Raw genomic sequence first — 24065 nt, forward strand, 5'->3', positions numbered from 1 at the left:
CATGGGAACTCTGTTTTTTGGGTTACAGGTCCAGGTTGAGTACACTGAAAGGGAACAGATGGATGCAGGCTGGCCGGTTGAGAACAGAGGGAAAATAATTTTTTTCTGGTATGGGCCGCTGAAAATCAATCAGGGACAGAGACACTTTGTAGCTCAGGGAAAAGCTCCACGTTGGAGTCCAGGCTCCAAGCCCGGGGTCTTTGTTTTTGTGTCCTTTATAAAGTAGCCCATGGGGACAGCAGGCTGTGTAGTGGGAGCTCCTACTTCCCAGATTTGGCCCCAAAGGGCAGATGAGTCCGGTGGAGAGAAAAACCCTGAACTTTCAAAAGCATCCTCCGGCGAGGGGGAGTTTCAGGGTTGGCCTGGGGAAATGTACAAGGAGTGGGCGAGCCAAGGAGGGGGGGTTGTGAGCAGAGAGGCCTTAAAAGAAGAAAAAGGGAGCCCAAACTGGGAGCGGGGAGAAAAGGGAGCGGGAGAGGCGGGCTGGGAGGCGAGGGGAGCTGGGAGACGCTGCCGGGGCGCGCGGGGCGCGGGGCGCGGGGCGGCGGGGGCGTCCCGGCGGTGTGGCGAGCGCGGGCGGGGAGGGCGGCGGTGACCTCACGCCCGGGCCCCCTTCCCCTCGCCGGGTGGGTGGGGCCTCGGCGCGCCGAGCGGGCGCGGGGTCAAGGAGGGGGAAGAGGAGGAGCAGGCTTGAATGTGTCTGTGTGAGGATCGGGGAGGGGCGGAGGAGGCGGAGGGCGGGGAGGGAGCGCGCGCGTGGCTCGGGGCGCCCGGGCTCCCCCCCCGCCAGCCCCCGACCCCGGCCCGCGCCGCCTCCTCGCCACCGCCCGCGTCGCCGCTGGGACCCGCTGCGGGCGCGGGGACCCGGCGGGCGGGGAAGCGCGGGCACCCGGCGCGGCCTGCAGGGAGCGAGAAAGCAAAAGTAAGGCGAGCCGCACTCCTCCAAGTTTTCCCAACTTCGCCCCCTGCGGCGGCAGGCGTCCTGCTGCTCGGCGCGTCCCCACCGCGCCGCCGGAGAGGGGCCGAAAGAAAAGGGACGGGGCGGGGGCGGGGGCGGGGGAAGAGGGAGCACGAGCGAGAGCCGAGAGTCCGGCAACATCTGTTAAAACTTGGGGGAGGAGGAGCGCGGGGAGGAGGAGGAGGAAGAGGAGGAGAGGAGGGAAGGAGGGAGCGCGAGGGAGGGAAGCGCAGAGCCGAAGAACAACTTTTCCACCCGTGAGTAGCGCAGGCTGCGCGGGTCCGGGCGGGGGGCGCCTCCAAGCCCGCGCGGGTTTCCAGGCCGGGATGGGACCTTCTTCCAGAAAGTCGATTGGATGCCAGGAGGGGAGTGCGGTGGGGGCTTTCTTTCTTTCTCTTTCTCCTCCCTCCCGCGGGTGAACCAAATCAGAACTGTCACTCAGGGCCTGTGAGTCAGAAGGGATCGGATTACACGATCCCTGAAACCGATGCCGGAGCCGCACGAGCGGGCGGGAGCGGGCAGGGGCAGCGCCACCGCCACCGCCACCGCCACCGCCACCGCCGCCGGCGCGCTCGCACCCTCGCCCTCGCGCCCCCTCGCCGCTCCGACCCGCCCTCCCCGCGCGCCCGGCGGCCGCCTGCGCCGCACCATGCCCGCCGCCGGCGTCCCCCGCGCCCTGCCCGGCCGCTCGCCGTAGCCCGAGCCGCCCGCGGCCGCGCGGAGCCCGGAGCTGCCCGCCCGCGCCCCGGACGCGGGTCTATGGGAAGTTCGGGGACTTGACAGCCGCCGCCGCCGCAGGTACGTCCCGCCCGAAGTTCTTTGTTTCACGGGGCTCCGCACCCGGGAGCCCGCTCCGGCGGCCGCGCCCGCGCCTCCGGGGCGACAAGGGGGGTCCCCGACGGGGGGGCGCGGGAGGAACTGAATATGGCTGTCTAAAGGCGCCCAGATTTCGGGAGCAGCGGGTAAGGCGTCGGAGCGAGTGTTCCCTTCGCCCCCTCCTGCTCCCCTTCCCAGCGTCTGACTCGGCGGCCATCCGGAGACGGACTGGAGAATTTCACCTCCCGAAGTTGGGGCGGCGGAGGGGGGGAGTGAAGAAGTTTGCAGCAGCCGCGGCGACGGCGCCCCAAGCCCCCACTCCCCACGCCGAGGGCTTAAAGGAACTCCGCTAGCCCCCGGGGCCCCGGCGCCCGCCTTCGCACTGTTGCATCCCCCCCCGGGGGGCCGGGCGCGGAAGGCGGCGGGCGGCGAGCGCCGCGGCGGGGGCTTCCTCCAGCCTGCGCTTCTCATCCGAGGGAGGCGCGCCTCCGTCCTGAGAGAGGAAAAGTGAAAGCTGTACCATCTGTGGATGATTTGGGATTCTTTCATTTCTTTTCTTTTCCAGGGACAGCATTAAAAAAAAAATAGAATAAAAGAAAGAAAAAAAGAAAACAAAAGAAAGAAAAGCACTAGAAACTGCAGGGAGTGAGCGGTGGAAGTTGGGCGGGGGGTAACCGTGGCCCCTGCAACAGTCATTTAAGAGGCCGCATTTTCACCGAGCAGAGTTGGGTATGAATCACTCTGCAGGGGACAGTTACTTTTTGGAGTTGCAGAGGGCACAGGGCCGGGAGGAGGTGGAGAGGGAATAAATATTTACCCAAACTTGGAGAGTTTGTGAAGCGACTTCTAAGCAGATTGCCAGATGCCGAAGCTGCACCGCACACCCAGGCCTTTTATCCTCCCCTGAACTTTGTGCTCACGTCCCTGATTACACCTCCTTTGGGAGATGCCATCCCGAGAGCAGCTGGACCCACGCTTCCCTTGCTGATCCCGTGTAGACAAGAGTATGAAGGAGGCATCCTCCCCGCAACTCCTCCCGCCCGCCCCCAGGGCCTCATCTCCCGGGTGTGCAGTCCCGAACAGACTCTGGCCTTGGGTACAGCGCTCGTGGCCCTCTGCCAGTTTATATGTACATATATTTATGTAGAACATTTTCTCCCAGCTCTCTGCCAGCTGTTCCACATTTTCCAGCTGCCATTTCAGTTTGAAATGATGGACTGTCCGCATCTCCAAGTAAAAGAGCCCTTTAGTCGGAGGTATGGAGGGTCGGCCGCTGTGCAGAGACCTGCGCAGTGTGCCATTTGCCGGACTGGTTCTAGAAAACATCTTCTGCTCTCCTTTATCTTTCTTCCTTCTTCTCCCCAGTTCGTCTCTGCAGAGCCCTTTGCTGGAAATTCGCGGTAATTAGGCTTTTCCCTCCCAATGTGATTTTGGACAGAAATGAGATGTTTTTGAGATCCCTGAAATAAGTGTCTGGTGGAAATCAATTAACTTTTAAAAAGCGTTCCAGCGTGAGTGCCTTGGGCATGGCCGGTGTGGCCCTCTGCCATGGTCCTTTCTGTCTGTTTAAGGCAGGAACTATTCATGGTCCCCATGTTACACTTTTTGTGTTGTTTGAAGTCTTAGCATATTATAGACGGAAATCTTCAAGAATTGGCCTAAAGTATTAATTTTGAGTATTTATGTAATTGCTCTGTAATTTGAATAGGTGCCTTATTGATTGATTCCTGTAATTATTTCATTTAGGTTTTAAATTAAAAATTAATAATGGTCTGACAGTTTCTTAATTACATGTGTCAAGATTATTTTGAAGGAGGAAAATGCTATGTTTCAAAGTAGTGAAATAACCTCAGAATCGCTTCGTCTTTCTGAAGCAGAACAGTATTTCAGTTGAGGGGCTTTATTAAAGCAGTGGTGATTGGCTTTACAATGTAAACTGTGTGAAGTATCTAAAGAATTTGTTTATGTTAGGAAATATTGGTCTTAACCTGGTACACAAACACTTTGGCCAGTTGGACTATAGTCAGACCTGAAACAAACATGAACTAACATTTAAATTAGTTGTAATAGCATACTTATAGGGAGAAGAGGTTTATTTTATACTAGAAGCTATTTAATTAGAAACTGCCTGCCTAAGGGGAGATCCTTTCAGGGTATATGATTCTTGAAGTCAGCCTAGGGAAGCTTTGGTTTCAGATGCCTGAGTAGGTCCAATGTGAGAGGTGTCCAGTGAAATTTCACACACGCAGAAGCACTTTAAACGGTATAGATTGTATTGTTATGAAAGGCTAGTAGATTCAACTCAGATACCTACCACTTCCCGGTACCTTTAACATGTTTGTGTTCCTTGATCGAACCCTGACATAAACACATTTTTCCAGTATGTCGAAATTGCAAAGGACTACAGACAGAAATGAGAAAATTCAGTACTGATGAAAAATGACTGGTGAATTATTTCATTACTTATTTAATGAAAGAGTCATTAATTTATCAGTTTGATGCCCAAGCCTAAAAGTTGAACTTTCCTTTGTTTCTTGGCCAGTTTTCTTAATTACCTGCATGCTGTAAGGGTTTCAGACTTCCTCTGTGCTTTGCCATTTAGGGGTCCTTACAATCTATGTGAGGTATCCTGCTTACTGAGATTCCCCTTGCCCCCCTTTTTTAAGGATAGAGTTTGGGAGTTTACGAAAGGAAACAATTTAATGATCATTGTGCCGTGCACTCACTTATATGGAGACAGTAATGTATTAAGAAAAACCAGTCTTGAAGGAAAAGTGAATCAGTGAGTCATGAAATCCTCAAGAAAACCTTAGTAATGGAATGTTAATGCTTTTAGACTATAGTAGATTATCTTAAAAGTCAGCCTTTTCTTCTTTATGCAATTGTTGTAAATCCCCAGCTAAAGAATTCTTTGAAGGAGGTTTTAGTTTTGCTGGCATCCATATTCTATAGTCGGTCTGATTTGTTTTGGAAGATTCAAGAAATTTTCTGCCAACTTATATCATGAGAGTCAATTAAAATGCTGACATGACTGTAGAAGAAATTGTGCGTGCATGTGTGTGTGTGTGTGTGTGTGTGTCTATTTCATTTGTTAAGCACAAGATTCCACTCTAATAATGACTTCAGGTTGTCTTTTCATTAAAGGCTACTAGAAGATGCTGCCCTTCACTTCCTGTTGTCATTTTTCCAGATGAAAATTGATTTGTTCTAGTTTCAAAGCAAATAAAGGGAGACAGAATAAACAACAACAGGGCAGGGGGAGCACCACAAACTTTTCTCAAGCACTTTCAGTGTATTTTTCATCTCTACTTGTATTTGATGGGCCTGTGAAATAGAGCTGTAGACTGGTGAAGACTTTAAATGAAATTTCACACTTTGATGATTTTTTTTTTTTAACTTTGATATATTGACAGCAAAAGGAGCTGCAAAGCTTTTTTATAACTTGAGCAGTAATGCCAAGCAGCAGTCAAACGTCTCTGTGCATTTGTGTTTAACTGCAGAAGAAAAACATGTCCGTGGGCAGTAGAGGTTCTTATCAACCCCCTAATCCCAGATCCCAGCAAACCTTGAGGGCATGCCTCAGATCTTGCTGAAATCACTGTAGACTCTCACAGTTTGCAGATTAAATATGCTATGTGTTCCTGGCTCCAATAACAGGTTTATGAGCTCACTAAGCTTCCTGTTTTAAGATCCTTTTCTTAAGTTTTTAGAAGCTGTTAAGGGCAAATGCTTTAACAGTAAGTGGTACTTGTTAATTTAGAAACACTCTAGATATTTCATGCTCTCTTTCGAAATTGCCAAAATTATGATTTTTCCATCTAAGCGCTGGTTTTACAGGGTTATAAGGGAGGGGAGCCGTTGGGAAGAAATCGGATGTTAACTGGGTTGGCAAGTGTATTCGATTGCAAACCTTATGTGGTGTCTCAATTGTTTCAAGGCACTTTTCCTTCGCCTCGCCCCTTAAACTTAGACTTTTTCCACTTGTAATTCTAAATGCACTATATTTTAGTGCCACACTTCTTAGCTACTCATGACCACTTTCGGGTTTTGTTTTTTTTGTTTTTTTCTTTAATGTGAAAGTGTTTTTTGTTCTGTGTGTGTATATTTCAACCCAACAAAACATCCCAGAAAATCTATGGCTCTCTAAAGAAACTGAATGAACGGGCCATTACCTAGTTAATAAGGTGGCATTGGAACATTCCAGTCCCCTCCTGAAAGGCAATATTGTGTTGAGCTCCACATATGCATCTGCAGTGTCTGGAGTTGTGTCCTCACATTAGGGTGCTTTTGCATTTTGCATATGGAGTCATAATTAAAAAAGGAAAATACTCACATCATCGTCCAATGACATGTCACATAATTCCCAAGAGAACTCGAGCCAATTTTGTGCTTAAAGGTTATTCAATGAATGAAATTGTGAAAGCCCATTTGTCAAAGTACTGCATGGTTCCTGTTAGCTTTCAAGCCCCAAATTCATTGTCTGCCCGGCCGGCATCAGTCATCAGGGTATTAGCGCTGCCTTCAGGCCATGTGGCCTAGCACTTCTTCACACCATTATAGCCTTGAAAGTGTACTCTGTCGACTTGTAGAATTACTGCTCTGATTTCTGCTTGGCTGGGTTTGAGGTAAGTCCCCTCCCTACCTTCTAGCTGACTGTAATCCTTGCTTTCTTTTAAAGCTCCTTTCCAGAGATTTAGGGGAAAACTTTCTTAAGGGCCCTATTGGCATCACACTGTGGTTTCGTTGTGGCATGCAGTGTACATGTAAATTGTACCTGCAGTAAATTGGATTGATTGCTAGCCTCAAACAGCTAGTGGGCTTTTCTTTTCTTTACTTTTATTTTGGGGGGGGGGGGTGATGGCATGTGTGTGTGTGTGTGTGTGTGTGTGTATGTGACACAGGAGTATGTTTGTAACATCAGCATTTGTTGGTATATTTGGGTAATTTTTGTGCCACAAAATGAAATATAATGGGAGATAAGTGTCCTTTTATTTAAATCTCTGTCTCTTGGAGTACCTTCAGAAGGCAGTGTGACATCTTATTTGTTTATTTTCATGTGGAAATCTGCAGCTTTAGCTACTTGGACTTTTGGGGGAGATTGCATAGAACACCTAACAATATTCCAGAGTGCTGTACATTACAAACTATGGATTTTTACAAAAAGAGACTGAAAACTCACAGTTCAGATGAAAGCTAATTCTCAAATTGTTGTAAGGAAGGAATGAAGCAGTTAAACCAAATTCTCGATTTCAGCTTGTGGTATTTTAGAAAAGAATAATTCAGTCTCAAGGGAGTTACCTGTGTGTCGAGGAACCTCAGGCAGCAGCTCAAGAATGAAGCCTTAATGAACTAAGATGTATGGAAATCTGAATGGAGCGTGGACCAAGCCACGCCACTTCAGGACAACATCTGCTGTTTGAACTGTGAGATTCAAATGAAATTCCACACCAGGGCATTTCACTGGGAGGGTGCATCGTTCGGTATAGTTTGCATTGGTGGTTTTGTACATGATTGGTGGGCAGGGGCCAAAAAGTAAGACAGCTGAAGAATTCTGCAAAGTTTATAGGCTGAGTGGACCAGGGGGTAACTGTTACTGAATAAGCCCTGATTAAAAATCCTTAAATTATGAAAAATGTGCTTTTCAAATTGCAGTTAAGATTCAAGAATCCCCAGTTTAAAAATCGGGAGGTTGAAGTATGATGAACAGTACCAGACAAAAAAAATAAGTACCTTTGGGAGATCTCCAGCTGATTTTAACACCCAGCGGATATTGGTCTCATATTTGTGATGGTTTAAAAGTATATTCCTCTTCATAGAACATGTATTCTACTCTCTTAAGCTTGATTGTAAAGGCACGCCTGATTCTAGGAACCAAAAGTTATAGAAGTTCTCTAAGAAGGATTTTTAAATTTAGGGAGTTTTTTCTTCTGAAAATATGTGAAAACTTAATTCCTGTACACCTTAGGGAAGTGAGACAAGGGTCACCTTTGATCAGTCATGCTGTTTTCGTGATATACGTAGGTTTAAGGGAAATGCAGTTTTCATGAGCTTAGTGGATCTATAGACCGATAACTGACTTATAGATCTCCTTTTCTGTCTGAGGATTGTCTGTCTCCAGCAAGCCCACAGAAAGTCGGGGTGCCAGCTCATTCCTTCATGGCACCTGCTATGCAGGGCACTTCCTGCAAAGCCTAACCAAAGTACACCGAACTGGTGTTTCATAATTTTTGCAAAACTCAGAAACAGTAACAAGTATTAAATAGAGACCTTTACCCTTCAAATGTTTCTCATGAAGTCCTCCTGGCAGCAGAGAAAGTCAGAGTAGCTGATGATCTTTCCTTTTAAATACACATGGCAGAAAAGTAAAACTGGCACACAAAATGTAATTTGTGATTTTAACGCTAGTAGCAATGATGACTTCACGTCAAATATGCTTTTCAGTAGTTGAAGTTAAATATATGGGTTTCTTAAAAGTTGAGATGTAGTTAATCTACTAAAACCAAACTCAGTCCATAGCCAGGTAATTATTTCCCCTTAGAGTAATTCCATTCTCTTTTCGAGGGGCATCTGTCATGAATACTGTTTATCTGAGATTAGGAGCTTCAGAAACTGGGAAAGAAAGATCTGAAAACAATAGGCAGCAGATTTGGGGAACCCTCTAGGCTACGAAAGACCATTTTTGGCAACTTGAACAGATAGGAGCTTTCTTACTTGCAGTTACGGCTTCAGGCTTTCCTAATTATGGGGGTGGGGGGGAAATCACATGTAAAGGTAAAATAATTGCACATTTAAAAATACTATAGTTAAAAATTCATGAAGATTTCATTAAGAACTTATGGAGTTGAGCTTGCAGGAAAGAAAGGCAGTGCAGGCAGGGGAGGGAGAGGAAGCCTTAGGAATCTTGGGAACTGGGAACTAACTGTTGGTGTGTCACAGAGGTTATGCATATCTAATTGATTTTAAATTCAGAAAGGTATTTTGAGCACCAGGAAACATCAACATTACCAACCTATAGGAGGTTTTCTATAAAGCATGATTACATGGAATCCACTGAAATGTTTCAAATTCCCTAAATTTCGCTCATGGAAACTCATGCTATTTCTCACTTCCAGAATTGCTCAAAAGTTAAAATCAGCATTAGTTTGTGCTTCTTGATTAAAAAAAAAAACTTTTCCTAGAGCAGTCATGTTCTTTAGGAACTGAATTTTAATGCTGCAGGAAGGTATAACTATTTAATAGGAATTTTACCTAAACGGTTGCTGTCATACTGGCGTCTTGAAGGAGCAGGTAATCTGCTAGTAAGTAATACAGTGTGAGAAAAATGTCACTTTTCAGTGTTATGGTGGCAGCTCCTTAGAAATCCTTACACAGGCTAGTTCTTCTGGATTTTTGAAATATTAGCATATTAGGAAGATCATTCAGCTTGTAAATATACGGGCAGGTGTAAGTAAAGGTACTTTCTCTGGAGGAAAGTCTTATTCCTCTTGAGCAAAGAGTTCCCTGGGTTGCAGAGAATCATTTCTCACTTAAGGCCTAATCGCCATGCTGTTCAAAGTGCTGCCCTTGCTCCTGGAATGCCTCTTTTTTCTGATCCCTCCTTGGCAATAGCTGTTTTAACCCATCAGAAACTGATCAGGTTGGCACGAATCAGGCTTTTGCCTTAGTTGTTTTAAATCTTTAAATGCATTAAGAAAAAAAAAAGAGGAAAACCCAAATTCAGGCCACTGAAAAATAAACCAGCTGGATTAGGGAAATAAATGAAGTAGTCTGCTGTTCACAAAGGATGCATTATCAGTTTATAACTACTGTTTCATTTCACCTTCGATTAGAAAGTCGTTTTATACAGTTCAAACATCATTTCAAATGTTGGTTTTAGCACTGGCGCTTCCTTTTGAACATTGTAGGGGTTTAACCCATCATGGAGTCCTGCTTGTATGCGCATTCGCAGGGTTCACTGCAGAGATTTGCAAGGGGAAAGGCTGATTTTTGCACATGTTCCCAGAATTGTGATTTCTCACGCTCTCCATTTACTGTCTAAAGCCTCGTGGTTAAGGTTGAACTTTGGAACCCCACTGAGGGCCCTCCTCCCCGAGAGCCCATGAGATGGGTCTGTGCCTACACCATTCACAACACCTCATCTATGTAGGGCAGCTGATGAACGAACAACATTTGGAACAGGGTTAAGAGCCGGTGAAGCAAGTTAGAAGTTTGGTGAAGTGACGCACACAGCCAGGGGTTTCCTGAAGACGTCAAGGGTTCCGCAGTGTTGTATTGTAGTGCCGCACAGAGGGTGTTGCCTTGCAAAGTGCCCGGAAAGTTGCATCTCTCCGAATTCAGCCAGTGAAGTAGCTGTGTGACTGCATGCAGGGCGGCCACCGACCACTGTCTGCTGGAGATGCTGCCCAGTTGTGCCGAGAGTTTTCCAGTGCCCGGGGAGCCGGTGCCCGGGGTGATGCAGAGTGCACAGGGCTGCTCCTTGGGCGGCGGAGGCCCTGCGGGGTTCCGATCGTCCGGCCCCTGCTCTGCGCTTTCCGCGGGGACGCTGCCGGAGGGCGGATGCGAGCGGGGCCGGCCGATTCCGAGGAACCAGCGCTGCGCGGCCGGGCGCTCCGGGCTCGGGGCGCGGACCGGGAGCTGCGGCCGGGTCTGCCCGCGCCGGGGAGGGAGCAGACGGCGAGGCGGGCGCCCCGGGGCCGCCGCTGCACCGACTGCGACCGCGTGCGGGGAGCGGGGCCCGCACGGCGACGCCGGGATCCCGGGGGTGGGGCGGGGGGGAGGCGGCTGGGACGCGGGGACGCGGCCGAGGTGTGAAGACGCGGATCCTGGAACCGTGCGGGGAACAGAAGGGAAGCTGGCGTGGAAGCGCAGGATGCGAGCGCTCCCAGGCAGCACTGACCGCAGCCCACTGCTTACTAAACGGAAAAAGAAACACGCAAATGACAGCTTATCTTTGCAAAGATTAAAGTTCTTGTGTTTTTTGGTTTGGTTTTGTTTTTGTATTTTTTAATTGCAGCTCCAAGTGGCCACTCTAAGGAGAGGGCCACCTGAGGCTTTGCAGGGGTGGGGTGGGGGAGTGCTGTTTCCAATGCAGGTCTTGCCCCCTCCCCTCCATTTCTCCAAATTGGTGATAAATATTGCAGCTTTTCTTTGGCTGCCTTTCGAGTGGAGACATGCACTACAGCATCACCTGGTCAGTGGCTCCAGGATAGGATGTCTCGTTTGTTAGGAGGTTGATGCAAGTTCAGATTTATAATCTAGAAAGGAAAGACCCTCCTGTGGGCAGGTCACTAGTAGGAGAGGGATTCGTTTTAAAAGAGGGTCCGGAATTAATTGTGCCCTGGGTTTAGGCCTCGGGAAAATTACAGAAGGATCAGGGACAGCTGAATGGGGAAAAGCCATGACTGTTTGCTTTCAAGAAGGCGTTTTCATTCCTGCTTTTACCTATGAAACGTCAGGCTTTAGCAGGCCTATTAGAGCAGTTTTTCTTGGTTGCAGGGTTTTTTTTGTTTTTGTTTTTTTCCCCATATACCCAAGCTGCTGGGACTCAAACATCAGCTACAAATAGTTTTTCTTTTTTCTCTTTTTTTTTCATAAGCATATAAAGTCAAGGGGCATGCCAGCAAATCTTGCATGTAATGTTGCAGTGGTGAAAAGGATTGAGGGAGAACAGTTTGGCCCTGTAAGAAAAGGAGCAGGGTCTAAAAGTCTTATTTCATTCACATCTGAAAACCAGTGGCATGTTTTCCTCAGAGAAAGATCTTTGAAGTGAAGCAGAACTGAAAAGTTTTCCTTGAGAGTTACGTTGTAAATAAATTATACTTTATTATTTAAGAAACGCCAGGTTTTATAAGGAGTCCTATAGGCTACGGCCCTAGTTATGTATGTTTTAGGATTCCATCAGGAATTTTTACTGGTCACTTCTGTACTACCTCATGCTTTCCTGTATCAACTCAGGACTGAGTTTCCCAACTCGGCTGAATATTCTATGGAAAAATTGCCAACCCAGCTAGAAGCAGGCGCTCTTTTCTGCTCCCTAATTCTTGGTGCAGAGTTTTACTGAGGTGTGAGAGTCTAGAATGTTAAAACTTTCTCCTTTAGGGCTTCCCTGGTGGCGCAGTGGTTAAGAATCCGCCTGCCAATGCAGGGGACATGGGTTCGAGCTCTGGTCCGGGAAGATCCCACATGCTGCAGAGCAACTAAGTCCGTGTGCCACAACTACTAAGCCCATGTGCCACAACTACTGAGCCCACATGCCTAGAGCCCGTGCTCCGCGACAAGAGAAGCCACCGCAATGAGAAGCCTGCGCACAGCAATGAAGACCCAACACAGCCAAAAGTAAATAAATAAATAAATTTATTTAAAAAACCCCCAACTTTCTCCTTTGTAACTGACAGGGACAAAGTTGGGTTTTTATCAGTAAAATAAGCTGATATAATTTATAGGGATATACAGGAAGCAGATGTCTGCCTTGGCAAGTTGCCATTTTTATAGCCTTGTTCCAAGCATAAACCACACTTTTAAATAATTAGTTACTAACTAATGAGATCCAAAAATAAGTTGTCAAAATAGAAGAAGGGGGTAGACTTTTGAGTGGCCAAGGGTCTGTTTAAAAAAAAAATCCATTTTGAACAGGGGGTGGAGGGAGGAATTAGTGTTCTCCAAGACCATTAATTAGTGCGATTTCAATCAGCGCCTGGGGCTTTACCTCTTCTCACTGAGCCTCTCTCTGGTGATGAGTATTTGGAGGGTTTTTATTGCTTTGTTAAAATGAAGTCTTTTGCTTGGGGGAAAAACCAACAACTCCACAAAAACCAAGTTTGTCAAGGAGCTTTGGTGACTTGTCTCCTCACTACTATTAATTAGTTCCCTCTCCTAAGGAAGAGACAAGAGTCCCATCTCTTCATGGTTTTTTTTTTCTTTCCCCCCTCTGGTCCATTAGCTTGTTTCTGTGTCCAGTATTCGTAAACTCCATCCAGATTCGACCGGTAAAACTGTATTTGTGTTTTGAGGGAAACAATTATAGTAAGTGCCCCTTTTTCTCCAAAATGGTTGAGAATGGAGTGTTTTGATTAATTAAATATTCCTATTAAAGTTTTTAGTTTTGATATAATTTGCCAGTTTGCAAAGAAACACTGGCTCTAAAAGAAAAGAGACGTAGCTAAATCTATGGCAATTAAGATTTAAGACACTACTGAATTGTCTGGGTCATGGGATCATTGCTGGATCGCTTATTACTCAGTAAATATTCTTACAGGTATGAGGTGCTGGGTAGATAGCCCGGCCTTTGGAGTTTAGGGTCTGGAGGGGAAGACGGACATTCAACAAAGATTCCTGACCGATGCAGAGTTCATTATTGGGATGGCAGTTGGGATAGGCTCTTTTGGGCTGTTGGAATTCAGTACTTCATTCATTAGTTCATCCAGTCTGCCAAGACTTAAATGAGGACCACCTACAGTATGGGTACAGAGCAGCAAACAAAAAATATGTAGAGCAGTTGTCTGCGAGCTTCATTGAGACTGATAGTCACCAGTGCCGGTTCAAATAAAGGTTCCAGGGGCCACCTCAAAGACATCAGGGGTTGGACCTGCAACTCTGAATGTTTGCAAGCACTGAAACAAGGCTCATTCAGGTGGCTTTTGTACCACGCTGAGGAACAGTGCCATGGAATGGGTTGAATTGTTCTTGCGGCATGCTTTAAAAATGATATTTAAGTCAATTTGGGGGGATCATGCAAAAAATGTAAAGAATCATTCTGAGATTGGTAAAGCTAGAAGGGATGGTTGAGAATTTCTCCTTCAAGGGTTCTTTATCTGGTTTGGAGGGCCTGTGATCCCTTGGAAATCAAATGGACAATTTTTTGTGCGATTAAAGGGATTCTGGGGGGAGAGGGTCCGTAAGTTTTAACATATTCTTAAAGAGGACTGGACACCCCCCCACTCCCACCCCCAAGGTGAAGTCCCACTGTGTGACACTGTCATGTGACAGATGAGGAAACTGAGGCACTGGACAACTCCAGGGGGTGCCGATCAGGCCCTCCCCTGTGGACTTGTGTACGGTGGCAGCCTTGAGAAAAGAAGGTCTATATTCCTTCACTGTTGTGATCTATGGGGGCTCTTTGAGGGATGTTTCTGAATTCGGAGTGGATCTTATAATTGATATGTACATTTAACTTAGGGCGTCTTTTTGTCTTTTTTATTCTAGAAAAGCTGTTCTTAAATAACTTGTGTGTTTTACAATGAATGCTACTGGATAATCAAGGAAAAGAAATGGAAGTTACTGGAAGAGCTGGTGCTCCAGGGCCATGAGGCCTCTGGGCCTTCAGCTTTTCCAGTTACTTATCCCAGATTGCAGTTCCCTTGCAAGTTTGAGTTAAGGATGACTAAAAATCTTCCATCTGGTACTTTAACTCTTTTAGTCTGTGAAGCACTTGCTTGTTTTATTTCTCTAATCCTTGTTTTGATGGAACACAGTGGCCTCCGCTAAATGTAGAAAATAGGCAGGTGACTCCACAGAAGAAATGCCCACAATCTAGAGAGCTTGAGGGAAACATGGTAGAGAGGAGACTTGTCATGTTCTCTTGTATTCTTTGTAGGTGTAGATCATGACTGCCAAAAAAGAACATGAACCAAACAGAGTGAAAATTGATGAATGATGAGTTAGGGCGATTATCACATGAATGAAGCTGGTGAAAGACAGAGTAACTGCCCTTGCTTTTAGCTGAGTTTTAATATTTCTTAAGTGGTTCCAGCCTTTGCTGTGGGTGATCTTTTGCCTTTTCCTGTGGGATCCAGAGTGTGTTGTTCTGTCACCTTTGTTTGTTTTAAAAATGTAACTTAAATGAATGGAAATGTTCTACTGTTTTAAGAAAGCTTAAAGAGTATGGTTTTCCTGAAAGAATTAGGTTTAAGAGGCGTGTTGCGATTCACATATCTTGGTGAGGGAAGCAAAATCATTGACCAGAATGCTCTGATTCAGAATTTTGAGTTGGGCTTGGATGGGAGAAATTGTCGATCACTCTTTAAAACATCTAATTAATAACTAAAAAACTTCCCTGGCTTGGAAAGTTGTCTTACTGCCCCTTCTTAGAAAATCGGCCACCTTCTTATAAATGTCGGAGACATTTGTAGATGTGGCTTGAAGGAGTAATGTGACACTTGGATTTCTCGCCATAAACACAGCTGAAAATGGAGATATTCAGACCATTTAATAACAAATGCCCAGTAGGATTTTAGGAAAAGTCCCACATTATGGGCAAGTCCCTTTCTCCTCCTTTTGCACGTGTAGACAGAATTCTCCTGGCTTGTTACTAGAACTTTGAGGCCTTTTTGCAAGAAAGCCTGCGGGTAAGGGTCTTCCAGATTTTGTATTGGCTGATGCTCTGGGCACCTCCTCAGGTGACAGGTGAAGCGGCCTTCGGAATGGGATTTCCTTTTTCCCCTTCTTATTTGAAATTGATGGCGCTGCTGTTTTTTCAGGGGTTCCTGGTCGCCCAGAGCTGAAGTAATGAGAAGGCGTCATGGAGGCCCAGTCCCAGAGCTCCACGACCACTGAGAAGAAGAAAGTGGAGAATTCCATAGTGAAATGCTCCACTCGACCAGATGTCAGCGAGAAAGCCGTGGCCTCCAGCACCACTTCCAATGGTGAGCGGCCACGGGGATTACCAGCAGTCAAGCCTACAGTCCTTTTCTGTGCTCTGCATTCCTTGCGAGTTGAGCATTTGCATCTGGACCCGTGTTTGTTCTCTGAGAGCTGAAGAGCGCAGATGGAGGTGGAGGTCGGGGTGTGGGCTCGGGCTGGGCAGGCTTTAGCCATCTCTGTTTTGGCGCTGAAACTACACGTTTTCTTCCAAATTTGCTAATTCGAGATGTAAATGTGATAGGTTATTTATTATAGGAAGTTCCTGTTTTGGCATTTTGGAAATCATCTTGATGAGTCTGGCTGGGGTTCAAAATACTTTGCATTTCACATGGAAAGTCTCCACTCGTCAGGATAATTAGTTATCAGTTATTATAAAAGACACAAGAGTTGCCTTGTCCAAATTAGTGATAGGGTCCCCTCCAGACCCCAAACCCTAAGGAGTCCGCTCTAAAGGATTTTAAAAGTTGTTAACGGTTGAGCCTCATCTAGTTTCTGAGTTGCAGGTTTTGCTGTTGGCGTATAGAAATTTAACGTCCTTAATTTGCGTTTAGAGATACAGAAAGCCAACTGTTTTATATGCTGTATGTTTTAATATTTTAAGCAAAGTGTTGAGAGGCATTTCAATTCAAGCATGGAGCACTGAAAGTAAATTCCAGAGCCCCCTCTGGTAAAAACAGACTGAAGAAGTTAAGAGTAACCTTCACTTCCTTTCCCTGCCTTTCGGCTCTTGAAGGCCATCAGCGCCTTGGCTTTTTGTAGATTTCATAGTCACCCCTGGCCTCTGCGAATCGCTCTCCACTTTGCCATGTGCCCTTAGGAAGAATGGGCTGGTCCCAGTCCTGGACGCTGCCTACCTGGGTACAAGGATTTGCATCTGCTGAGCTCCCTCCCTCCCTCCCTGTGCATTTATATTTTATTTATTCCAAAAAGATTTGACTAGGTTGATTTCCAATTCTTTACATACAATGGGAGAGTCAGAATCTGCTTTGGAAGGTAACAGCCCAGAAGTGTAGGCTGTGAGGGCAGACATGCAGTAAAAAGCTGCACCTTCCTGTCTGAACTGTGGCACTGCCTGGCCCTGCTCTCTGTGCCCATCCTGGTCCACAGTGTGTGCCACTTACTTTTCTCCTTCCCCGATGTCACCAGTGCGCACTGCTGGCTTGACCGGGCCAGGGGAGGGGGCTGGCATTAAACCTTTCGGCTAATGAGTCCCATTTTGAATGGATCCTTAAGGGAGATCTATTTATGTCTGAGTTAAAATAATGAATTTCCTTTACATACATACGAAACTATATTTCTCTCTTGATTCGTGGTCTTTCAAGTCAGGACTAGAGCTTATTTTAATAGACCCAGATTTTTGCATTATTCCCGTGATGAGGTTTTAGAAGGCATATTTTCTCCTTAAAAAGCATGCTGTGGCCCTTGTTTCTTTTCTCTGGAATTTGTAAAAATTAGACACGTCACTTATTTCAGAAATAGAATCAGTCTATGCCATGTAGGTGATTTGGTAATTTTAATAGCAAATTTGTAGGAATAATCGCTTTCTGGATATCACGCTTCATGAAACATCCATGTTGGGTGATTTTTATAGCGGTGTGTGTGAGTGTGAGTGTGTGTGAATGAGTGAGCGTGTGTGTAAGTGTGTGCATGAGAACGGGCTGCACCACGTGGAGCCTCTATAAACCACTGTCCTTTCTGTGAATTTCAGCAGAGTAACAATAGCGATCTGTCCTTGTGAAGGTGCTGCCACTTGGGCGATTCCGGCCCCTGGACACATGCTGGGCAGGTTTTTGGTGCTGTTGAATTTGTCTGGAGCTACTCTGACCATGAGTTCTGCCCATTAACCTGCTTAGGGTGACCAGGAACAGAACTAACCTAATCAGCCCAGCAGCCAGGAAGCCACTGGGGATCAGTATCCAGGGAAGAAACAGTCATGGTTTATAAAAGTTAGTCCTTGAGTCCGAAATAACCACAGAACTGACTCCGAAACCGAATTCCATGGGCTTCCTACCCTGATCAGCCTGGGTCCTTGAAGCACCTCCTAAATGGGTGTAAGACACGTCCTATCTTGGGGCAAAACCTCATTAGTCAGGTTTGCAGGGCTCCTGCGTGAATGATAACTGTCCTAGAATCCTGTGAGCTCTGACCATTTTTTCAGTGTTCTATTTCTTGTAAGAGATTGACTCCTTTTTGTTTTGGAATAACATAAAGAGCCAACCAAATAAAGGAAAATGGAAGTGGTGTATTTGAAATATCAATGGCAATCCTGCTGGAAGATTCCAGGAAAACCAGCAAACAAGTTTAAAGATGGGAAAAATTGAGACAAAGGAAAATAAACTTTTTTCTTTGTGATTGCTTTACATAAGCAATGCTAATAATTGTAATGATTTTTTTTTTTACGAAGTCCTCTGCAGGATTCATCTAACTAGTTCAGAGCCTCTTGATGGCCCCAGGATCATGCTTAGGAGGGTGTGGAATGGCCCGAATTCTTTGTTCTGCCAGCTTCTACCTGGTGGCACGCTGCCCTTTGCTCTCAGCTCTGGTCACACAGCTAGTCCGGGGGCTTTGGTCTGTGGTTTGGTTTGGGTTTAAGAGCTGGTGTGGGCAGGCTTTCAAAGGTTGGTATACTGTCGTTGCTATGGTCATCCATCCGTCTGTCTATTCTGTCTGTCTCCCGTTCTGTCTTTTCTCTGCACACATTTCAGAAGTGCTTGGATACTTCCACTGAGGCTCTTCACAAAAAGGAAATGAAAATTACTTGGATCCTATAATAGGTAGTACCAATTGCTACTGTTCCCAGGGGGTTCTTAGGCTTTCCTTACAAAGTTCTGCAATTCAGAGACTTGTAAATGAACAATGAAAACTGAGTTCGGCACCAAGATATATTAGGGGTGTAACCTGTGTATTTCTTCTCCCGTCCACGATTTCAAGATTAAAATAAAACAAACAAAAACGTTTTGCTATTGACGCTGTGTTAGGTTGACTTAATTAACTTTTCCAGCCATTATGTGCTGCAATTTGTTCCTGATTGTGAGCCTTCCAGCCAAACCATGCACATTCCTCTGCGTGTCCTTACAGATCTGTTTTCTTACTTTTCTCAGCTGAGTATCTACTCCTAGAATAACAGTCATACAGAGTTTTGTTTAAACGCACACATACACACGAACCAAAATGTATGGTTCAGAAACCTTGAACAACATTTTAAGGAAGGATTTGCCTTTTAACATTGAAATTTAAAATAACACAAGTGAAAAACTGTTCTAAATCTTCTATGGATAAAACACAACCAAATTGATTTTTGTAACATTTAAGAACCTATATCAACATATGAAGCATTCAGTATACTTACTCAGGAACCACAATGTTTGCTTCATGTGTTATAGTTTGATTTTAAGCTCTAGTGTTATTATTAAACATAAATGACAAAAGAGAAGACATTCAGTTTTCTGAATATTTGTTCAGTGCAATTGACATGTAAATGATCATTTTTGGCATCCAAGATGGTGTCTTTCACATATAAAGTGTGCATTCATATATTAGGTGTCATTGTTTACTTAAAAATCTCAAATCTGTTAATATGCTAGTACCTTAAGTAAAATGCCTTAATGATCTGTTTTTTTCAGGTATGGATTCATTACTTTCCAAGCTACATATTGTGTTTTGTAAATAATAGACATTTTTTAATCTAGGTGTGCCAATGTATTAAACATTCTCATTGTCCTATAAAATTTCCTTTAATGACTTGCAAATACTGACTTTTCAATGTGAAGTGTTTTATTTCATTTTTGGCCTATGATTTTTTTTAAAGGAGTAATCTGATATTTCTTATTAACGTACCACTCTGCTTTAAAAAAGAAAGCAGCTAATAATAAGCATATGTAGGTCCTGGTTTGGGGATCTTTTATCAGATCTGATAGTTATTGGGAACATACCTTAAAGTGATAGAAAGCAGAAATTATCTTAATGGTGATGCAATATGAAACCAAAGTTGATAGATTAATAATGGAGAGGAAGTTCCCTGTTCACTTTGATTCTTTCAAAAGGAGGGCTTGGTTCTCCTCTGCTTAAAAAAAAATTCTTTGAGGTTTCTAAGGGGAAAGTGTTGTGGTTTGCAAATATGTAGGAGATACTTTTTTTTTTTAATTTTAACTTTTGGTCACTTCCTGGCCTTGTGATTTTCTTTCAAACTGTCCAATAACTCCTATGAGTGTTAATCAGGATATCTGTTGGTCTCCTGGCTGGGAATAAGATGGCTCAGAATTTTGTTAAGAGTTGGGAATTCATCAGCTGTTCACCACCAAGATCTCTTGTCTCTTTTTGTCCTTTTTTATGGTAAGAGTTTATGTACCTAATTCTTCTCAGAAGTGGGTGGACAGTTCACACCAGAAAGCCTGTAGGTTGTGAGTTTTAGGTTTCCTGTCCCTTTAGATGTTCAATCCTTTTTTTCTTGGCCACATCCCGTTTCCTAGCACATGACAGATGGACAGATGGATGGAAAGGACTTTCAGATAACGTAGTTTCACATTGTAGGGTGTTGGATAGGAGCACCCCTGGGGTTTGGATTGAAAGTTTGGGCTGAGTTCTGGCAACACCAAGGACTAGCTTGGTGCGTGTGGGCAAATTCACTTCTCAAAGTCTCAGTTTCCTCAGCTGTTTAGCAAGATATTAATTAGACCCACTTCACAGGATCTTCAGGAGGATTAAGTGAGGCAATGCCTGTACCTTTCTGGTAGGACTGCACACAGTAAGAGCTTAGCAAAACACCAGCCATCGTTATTAAGACAAAGCATGCGGATGAGTTAAATGTTATGAATCCAAAACAAAACGATTGTGTTTTCTTGAAAATACACATAGGTTTTGAAATTAAGGGGAAAACGTTTGACAAAAGTAATTTTAAATTTGCTGGACTCTGTCTGAAAAATAGTTCAAGGTGTTTCACAAAGCCCCCAAATGACAGAGTTTACACATCTTAAGGAAGAACTATCAAAAAAAAAATTTTTTTTCTCTACCTTCCTTCTAAGCCAGAAAATAGGGAAGGCCATTTTGAGAAAATTTATTTTGATTTCTTTAACCTTGAAAACTACCATTGATTATATGTCTTAACATTAGAAACAGCATATGGTACATCCCTTTTCTTGAGTCTTTTTTTGGGGTAAACTGTTTCCTTTCAGGTTCGTGGTACCCATTTATAGGGTAGTTTGTGCTGCATTAAATTTTATGCTTTTTCAAAGAGCTTTCATGTTTTTAAGCCAACTAACTCATGGCAAATAATCTGATTCTCATAAGAGCTCTGACTTTTGAGCTCCAAACTCATGTGTTCCTTTACCTGGTAACCTCTGTCTTCTTGTTTTGGCTGAGTGTATCAGCTTCCCTGTGGTCACCCAGGCTTGAAACCCCACAGTCACCTTTGACCCCTTCCAACCTCCGGCTTCCCGTGTCCTACCAGTTTTGAGGTCCTGGTAGATTTTCCTGTGTGATTATTCACCCACGTGTCCCTTTGGGCCACCCTACTGCACAATGCTATTTCAGACCTCACTACCTCATGCCTAGACAGGTAAAGAGACCTTCTCTCCAATCGCTCGGCCCTGATTCATGGAGTTGCTCCTGCCCAATTAACCTTTTTACGGTTATGCCACACCCCTACTCTAGAACCTTCAGTGATTCCCAGCTACTTATAAAATAAAGTTCAAAATCCTTTGCTTAATATTGAGTTATCTTCCGAAATCAGACCCCAGTCTGCCTCTCCAATCTCTCCAATCTGATTAACTGCAACTATGCTTTCCCATCTATAACCTGCGCTTTAGCCAATTTGAAGGGCTCCTCGCCTTCATTCACACTGCTCCCCCATAGAATGACCTTTATTCTTAACATCGGTGCACGTTGCATGTTTACCTTCTTCTCAAATGCGACTCTGCCCTCCATCTCTTTCTCTTTCCGTATAATCTTGTGTCCTTTGGGGAGCTACCTAATAACACTTGGTTTTGGGAGGCTTATTTTATTTATTACTATTTTAATCAATAGACTATGTTTTAGAGAAGTTTTGGATTTACAGAAAAATTGATCAGAAAGTACAGAGAGTTCTTATATACCCCTTCCCCCCTCCCAGTTTCCCCTATTATTAACATTTTGTAATGGTGTAATACGTTTGTTACAATTGAGGAAGTAATATGGATACACGATGATTAACTACAGTCCATGGTTTCCGTGAGGGTTCATTCTTTGTGTTGTGTGTCCTATGGGTTTTGACAAATATATAATGTCCTGTAGCTGCCATTATAGACTAGTTGCACCCCTAAAATTTCCCTGTGCCCCATTTATTCATCCCTCCCACCTTCCACATAACACTTGAAACTTTTCGACATAGCACCTGGTTTGTCTTTTCCCTGCCTCCCCCTCATCCTCCTTTAGTATTTTGGGCTTGGAGGGCCCCAGCCTACACAGTACACAGACCTGCCAGAACTTTCCTCGGCTCAGTGGAGCAGGGGGCATGTGCAGAACAGCAGTGGTGTGGATGCCAGGGTTCGACCCTGGCTCAGCCACTTTATCGCTGTGTGATCTTGGGCTAATTACTTAACATCTCTGAGGCTGGCACAGTAAGTGCTCAAACATGGTAGCTATTTTTAGGAATAGTAATAGCCTCTTCTGGAAAAAATCTGGCAGGATTTAATATAGTGACACTTTTCATCTCACTCCTTTCAACACAACATCATTTGTTAATAATCTGCATGGTTAAGCTTGAATCTGATTGAGAGAGTTAGAGGGTGTTGGCTTACAGAAAATCCTTAAAATGTGGTGGTCATCAGGACCTAGCTTAACAGACAAGGAGATGATAGGCGATGGGAGCAGGAAACAGTACCTCAAATCACTGATCTTGAAATTGGCACAAGTTGGATTTAAAGAATCAAATTTTCAGGTCTACTCCTCATTCATAAATATGCCTTCACATTATGGGATGAAGTCAGTAATTCCGTGCAAATGGGCTTCCCTGAGGGCAGGGCCGCTCTTTTCTCTTGCATATAGCTATTGGATTTCTCCTCCTAAAGAACAATTCTTGGGTGCTCTGAGAAATCAGGAATAAGTCTCCATCCCTTCTTGTCCCAGTTTTCCAGACTTGGGAGTGAAAAGAAGCCACAGCGTTATGTGTTCAGCTTGTGGGAAGTTTCTGGGTTGCCCTGATTACTTGTGATCCAGTGATGTGAGTATTTCACATTTTCAGAGAGAAACTGGTCAGAATCAGAAACAGGAACCCAAGAGTTGAAACTCGGGGCCAAAATGGAGCTTGTGGGAGGGCAGTGTCTCTCTGGGGAGGTGTCTCGGTGGCCTTCTGCTGGGTACCACTTTGAGCCCCAACTTGGGGGGAGGGCTTTTGTTCCAGGGATGCTAGAGGGTGAGATCGGGAGTGTTGGGAACCACGAGGGTCCCAGGCGGAGAAGGAGGTGGGAGATGGTGAAAGCAAAACCCTTCCCGTTATCGTATTTACGTGGAAATCTTGCCAAATCCACCTGCTGTAATTTCTATTTTTAAAATTTTACATACGGCATCATTTACTTTTTTTTGGTGTACACTTCAGTGAGTTTTGACAGATCCATAAAGTTCTGTAATTACTACCACAGTCAAGGCACAGAACGAATGGTTCCAGGCCCGTCCCCGCCAAATTTTGACAGATACTTGTTTTTAAACTCAGTGTAGTAATAGTTACCTTATGAGTCACTGATAATAATAGAAAGCATTAGAACTGTAGAAGTTGCTTGATGTTACGGTTTTTTTGTTTTTAAAAAATCCGTGAGTTTTTAGATCCTGTTTGCTATACTCAGTTAGTTTTCTTTTCCTTTCTATCTAAATATTTCATATTGAATTGGTAGTAGAACTAATATGTTCTTAAAAACTGCCCAGAAACATATAACCTTCTGTCTCTGCCAGTCTGAGTCTTTTTTGAGTGTCCAATCAATGTATTGTTTCCTTTTAGGCCAGTTGAAGATGCCATTTTATACTTAAAACTACAAGGCAGTCATATTAATGAGGGTTTTTTTGTTGTTGTTTTGCTACCATGAATGAACTGCAGGAGAGTGTTAGAATGAGAACATTTAATGCAGCTCTAACCTAGAAGAAAAGTATCCAAGGCTTTGTTAAGTCTTTTTTTTTTTTTTTTTTTGGTAACATCATTCTTTTCCCCTTTACTTTTATAGATAGGACTTCATCTCAGGTAGGGGAAATTTTTCTATAAAAGTTATTCTTACTCTGACTTAGGCTGCTGTTTTTTTTTCCTTTTTCACTCTTTTTTTTTTTTTCTCTTTCTTTGACTCTTTCCTCTTCTTGGTCTCTTTCTTTTTTTTTTCCCCCCCTTTAGTTGTAGAAAGTTGAGTTCCATCCCAATTATTAAATCTTAGGAGACCATTCCCACATGGTTCCGTAAATGGTAGCTTCATCCTGCGTTCTTTCATCTCTTCCCCTGCTCTCTGGCTTGACAGTTGAAAAGGTCTGACTGTGCCACACAATGGTTTGATTGGTTTCTCTGGGGGAGACTTTTCCCTGCCTCATCATTCGCCAGGCAGGTGGACCAGAAAGTCTCTTGATTCTTTTGTTGCCTCTCAAGTCCGAGGTCTTTGACTGAATAAATCCGCCGTCATGGGATAATTTGCTAAAAGGAGTCTGA

At 44.6% G+C, this 24065-nt stretch overlaps 1 protein-coding gene across 1 annotated transcript in view; it reads left to right on the forward strand.

The window, feature by feature from the left end:
* Positions 1-1657: 1657 nt before the first annotated feature.
* The window catches only part of GLI3 (GLI family zinc finger 3), a 288050-nt gene continuing 265642 nt past the window's right edge, over positions 1658-24065 (forward strand). The window contains exons 1-2 of the mRNA XM_068550331.1: positions 1658-1756; positions 15250-15414. Of these exons, the coding sequence (XP_068406432.1) occupies positions 15291-15414 (124 nt within the window). The 5' untranslated portion in view covers positions 1658-1756; positions 15250-15290. The remainder of the gene's footprint in view (positions 1757-15249; positions 15415-24065) is intronic.

This window comes from Eschrichtius robustus, chromosome 8 (genome assembly GCF_028021215.1).
Source record: "Eschrichtius robustus isolate mEscRob2 chromosome 8, mEscRob2.pri, whole genome shotgun sequence".
NCBI lineage: Eukaryota > Metazoa > Chordata > Mammalia > Artiodactyla > Eschrichtiidae > Eschrichtius > Eschrichtius robustus.